Raw genomic sequence first — 5,332 nt, 5'->3', positions numbered from 1 at the left:
TCTGTATTTTAAACATCATTTTTCACTTTTGTACAATGTGTGCTTTTTCATCTCGGGCATAGTTCCCATGAAGTTCCCTCCACCAGTTCATATTTTATATGCTATATCTAGGAAGTACTTTAGGGTCATAGCTGCCTGGTGGCCTTACGCATGCATGCTTGGCTCATGGCACAATAGCATTGTGGTGAGGGACATTGGCCACCTCATCTTCATTCATGAGTTTAACAAATGGTTTATAAAAGCCATAGGACTGGTGAGTGGTGAAAGAGAGAAACAAACTGACCAACTTAATAGTAAAAACAACCCAATTGAAAATAGGATGAAGGGCTTAATATACATGTCTGTAAATTAGCATAAAGATGACTAACATATATATGAAAAAAGTTTCAGGTTCATTGATCAGCATGGAAATGCAAATCAGGACCACAAGGTAGTATCACTACATACCTGTTAGGAGGGTTATGATTGAAAAAACAAATGATAAGTGTCAGCAAGGAAATAAAATTGGACCCTGTAAGCTGTTGTGAGTGCATACTGGTGTGGCCACTATTTTAGAAAAGAGTATACAGGTTCCTCATAACATTAAAAATAGAATTAATAATTCATAGAATTAATATGTCATCAATCTCACTTCTGGGTATTCATCCAAAATAATTGAAAACAAGGTCTCAAAGAGAAATTAGCACTTCAGTGTTTACGGATCACTGTTCACAGTTACTGAGATGTGGAAAAGACGCATATCCATTGATGAATGGCAAATTTGGATGAAGAAACTGATATAGACCCATAATGGAATACTATTTATCCTTAAAAAAGGGGGGAGAGCCCTCCCTGGTGGCACAGTGGGTTAGGACACAGCACTGCTAGCTAGCTGCAGCCGCTTCAGTGCAGGTTTGATCCCCAGGCCCTGGAGGTGACCCACATGGTTCAGCAGACCTCTTCTGTCTCACCTGCTGCTCCCTACTCTGTCTCTGGTGAATCCTCTTACCATTCTGCATCTCTGGCTTGTACCCCAGTTCTGTATGAATAAATAAATCTTTAAAACTAATAAAACAAAACTGTAATAAAAAAGGGAATTCAGAAATATTGACAACATGGAAGAACTTCAAGGTTGTTATGCTAAATGAATTAGTCAATCACAGAAAGAGAACGACTATTTCACTTATATGAACTTAAATAGTCATAGTCACAGAATCAAAGGGTGGAAAAATGATTTCAGGAGCAGAGGGTGGAGAAAATGGGGAGTTATTAATCAATGGAATAAAATTTCAGGTTAGCAAGATGAATGTGTTTTAGAGAGCTGCTGTACAACAATCATATTTACAGTAAAAAATAATGTAGTCTACAACTTAAAATTTTCTTAAGAGGGTAGATACCGTATTGTAGTCTCATCATGATAAATGAAAAGCTGAAAGAAGGGTGCAAAGACAAGAAGGGTAAATAGTAGTATCCTTATTTTATTTCTATTAGTTCTTCGACAATTTTTGTTTAATAGGCCTAGAATTTGAATTTCAGACAATAATGCAAGTGTCACAAGCTATGAAAGCTGTCACTCTCTCCCCATCTAGTACATGGACTAAAGGGTGGGACTAAAGAGTCATATGCATATGACTCTATTGCATGGCTCTGGAGTAAGATCTGGAGCTAGGTCTGGAACAAGAACACCTAGCTTCAATTCCCCCCACCCTCTGGTTAGTTATTTCCCCTCTCTTTGTCTTAGTTTCCACATTTGTAAAAGGGAAATAATATCCAACTTCTCATAGGGAGAAATGAGTTGATAATATATGTAAAGTACTTAGACAATACCTAACAACAGAGACCATTGCTATTACAAACTTTACTATCACTGTAGGGTTTTGTTGTTGTTCAGTGAATAAGAATTCCAAAATTTTACTAGTCCCACCTTTCTGTCTCTCCCTTAGCACCAGAGGTAAAAACATCTACAGAATGTAGGTGTGGCTTTTACCTAAGTCTTTGTTTTTAATTCTCCACTTGTCACTTACCTTATAACCAGTCCTGGAGAAAATTTCTATTGTCTTTAAGGGCCAACAGCCAGATACCTGTTAAGTACTTCCTGGGAAGGTCTTAGGGACTGAAATCACAAACTCAAGGTTAGCACCAAGTTATTATTAAATTAATAGTGGTCTGCGTGAGTGTGGTGTGACCAGTAACTTGTTCTCTGTGGGCAGGGGTGGTGCCCACGTCATGCCCTGCTGCCTTTCAAATTTATGTAAGAGAGCCCATGGTGTCTCAGCTATAGACAGGTGGGTTTGTTTCAAGCAGCGAGGAAAAGTACTAACTGAATAGGAATGGGGTGCTTGGTGTAGTTAAGAGAGAGGTAAAATAACTATAATTTCATAGCAATTACCTTCAACCAGTACTGTCAAAGGCACCACTTTTCCATTATAAATCTGAGCCTCTGCTGGCAGCAATTTGCAAGATAGAAATAAGCACACAGTTAGGTTCTCTCATAAGAAAGAAGGCATCACTGCTCCCTCATTCAAAACCACTGCAAAAGAAACTTGAAGGGGGAAAATAATCCTCCAGTGGGGAAATAATGGGCTGAGCTTTGGGATGCACATTTTTCTCCATCGCCTCCAAAATAAAAGATCTGAGTGAACCCCTTCCCCAGCGTGTTGATTGGCTGGTTTGCAGCTTTACTAGTAAATCTGTGGGTTTTCACTTGCTAGGCCCTCCCTGTCAGTGGTGCCTGGGTGTCTCCACCACTTGGCAGAGCCCTAGTTTCCAGAGGGAACCAATAGCCACTCGAGCCAGGTGGGGACCAGTAACCCTCTTGGTGGAAATAAATTATCCCATGATCAGTTCCCCAATCTTTTTGTTTGCTTGTGTATTTGCTGAAAATTAATTCCATAAAATTCATATCTTTGCAGCCCACTGAAAAGTAAATCCAAATTTTCATTTCAGATGTTTATAAAAAAGACATACTCTTTGAGGCAGGGACTTTAATGAGCAGAGGTACACAAACACTCAGTCACGCTGTTATGTCATATACCCATTTCTGTCTTCTCCACCCACCCTACAGAAGGCCATCAACTTCTTGAGTTAGTGCATCTTTGAATCCCCTGTGCTATTGTCTCCAGTGCCTTAACTGGCAGCCCATACATATTTCTCAAGTAAAAGATAATGTAAAATGAATGCCTAGTAACATGGAAGAACCAAGTGGAAACTGATTGAATTATTGAGTCTACTGATAGGAAGATGGAGTCAAATTCTGGACTCATAACATCCTCATGAAGCAAGGATCAAAGAGTAGATGAAGGTGAACTACAGAGGAACATATGTTGACTAGCAATATCTAAAGGAAAACCTTTCTAATTGCTTCCCTATCCTTAGAATGGGCTACTTTGAAAAAGAGGTATAAATTACAGGTTGGTAGAGGTGTTTAGACATAGACTAGATGATTACTTGAAGGTATAAAAGTTGTACACTGTGATATCTGAATTCTCTTTTTACCCTGAGCTGCTAAGTTTCTATGATTTCAAAGTGATAACTATGAAATTTCCATGCTGGAAACCCCCGTGTAGCTCATTGCACACTTGACCTTGGCTAGGCTTGACATTAGGAAGACAGCGATGAATTATAGAGGATTTTTTGAGGTGAGGTCGGACATGGATGAAGTCCGTTCTCCTCAGACTGATGTTTGGGTGCTGTAACGTTTGTATTTCTTCTTGTTAATATGCACATGCCAACTCAGGACTCCGCTTGTCTTCATTCTAGGCTGGAGTTGATGGGGAAAGCATCGGCAACTGTCCTTTTTCTCAGCGTCTCTTTATGATCCTCTGGCTGAAAGGAGTCGTGTTCAATGTCACCACTGTGGATCTGAAAAGGTAAAGGATGATGGAATAATGAGGAATGTGTTTAGCTGCAGAAATAGACCTTCCACAAGGGAGGGCAGATGCCTTCCCCTGACCCCAGTAATCTCCAGTTTACACCTAAGTAGGCAGACAGTATCTAAGGGTCCACTCCCCTTAGAGGGGGATTTTCTCACATGGGGATGTGTGATTCTTTGCCCATGTGATTAAGGCTGCATTCACAAAGGAGAAGGAGGGAGCTGACATTGGGTGTGCAGCTGAGTGTCTGGCACAGGGATGGCACAACCACTTGAGCATTAAGGAAATGGCTGTCCCAACAGTGCTCTGTCCCTGGCAGATCGTCAGGAGTGAGAACCTGTGTTCCCAGGAGTTGGGATGCAGGCCATTTCCTCCACTGTGTTCTCTGGAGGCCTTTGGTTTACAGACTGAGATGGAGAGTCACAGCTTTCTGTTTTGAAAATGCAGTAATAATGTTACAGGCAGTGAGAGGAGCACGCCTGAACTCCCAAACCTGCCCTCTGTAAATAGGTTCTGCCATTCACTGCATCAGGGCAGAACATTTAAGACCTTTAATGGAAAGGTCGTTAATATTATTAGTGTGCAATACAGAGAAGACAAAGAATAGTTTCTAAATTAAACACCCCCTGGAGTTACTCATCCCCTCGTGGTTAAAAGTCCACCCAGACTTTTGGGAGTGGCCCAAAGCAAGGCCTTAAAGCCCACCACATGTCTATAGCACCTTCTGGCGGGGACCCATATTAAAGGGTCAGAAACAGCCAGACAAGCCTGGGAGGAAGATTGCAAAATCAAAATCCAGATAAATGCTGCCACAGTGAACCTCCCCACGGATCTCTCACTAACATCTGTTTCAACCAGCCCAGGACCAAGAAACAAGAGCCGCTTCTTCACTTGTCTCTCTGCTCCAAGAGCCTCCTCAGGTCTCCTTCTGGCTCTCCATCCTGCTTCCTTCCTCTTCCTCTTCCACTCTAGATTCTTCTCCTCCCTGTTCAGCTCCACCCTCCTTTGCGTGGGGCAGGGAACCTGGAACCTCCCCTTTCCTGGGGGACCACCCTGTTACAATAATGGCTACTGAAAACAGCCTGCATCCTTCACTGTCAGGATCCACCCTCTCCAGCCTTTGTTGCTGTACCTCTCTCCCCTCCTGACCTTCCACCTCGAGTGAAATCTCAAGCTTGAGGTTCACTGCCTGGATGTTTCTCTTCTGCCTCTATCCTCTTCTCTGGCGTGCTTAGTGTGTTCACCTTGCCATCTTTATTCTATTCCCAGAACCTGTTCTCATTAGGGTAGTTCCATTTGTGTTTTCTCTTATCACTCTAAAATCTATATGTTGAAATTTGTATTTGTCATTTTCCCTCCTGAATTTCCTGTTTTTTTTTTTTTTTTTTTTTTTTAGACGGCATACGAGATGTCGAGCAGTGACTGGAGTTCAGACGTGTGCTCTTCCGATCTATGTTAAATGACCCACCCCGTCCACACCA

At 41.8% G+C, this 5,332-nt stretch overlaps 1 protein-coding gene across 3 annotated transcripts in view; it reads left to right on the top strand.

Moving 5' to 3' along the window:
* CLIC5 (chloride intracellular channel 5) overlaps nt 1-5,332 on the top strand; it is a 155,499-nt gene that overhangs the window by 109,253 nt on the left and 40,914 nt on the right. For all 3 annotated transcript variants that reach the window (XM_012720318.1, XM_004673538.2, XM_004673539.2), the window contains exon 2: nt 3,739-3,848. In XM_012720318.1, coding sequence (XP_012575772.1) covers nt 3,793-3,848 — 56 coding nt within the window. In that variant the 5' untranslated portion in view covers nt 3,739-3,792. The remainder of the gene's footprint in view (nt 1-3,738; nt 3,849-5,332) is intronic.

The sequence above is a fragment of the Condylura cristata genome, unplaced genomic scaffold (genome assembly GCF_000260355.1).
Source record: "Condylura cristata isolate star-nosed mole 26May11 unplaced genomic scaffold, ConCri1.0 scaffold00001, whole genome shotgun sequence".
NCBI lineage: Eukaryota > Metazoa > Chordata > Mammalia > Eulipotyphla > Talpidae > Condylura > Condylura cristata.
The sequence above is the reverse complement of the archived record's forward strand: the minus strand, read 5'-3'. Positions and strand labels throughout refer to the sequence as shown.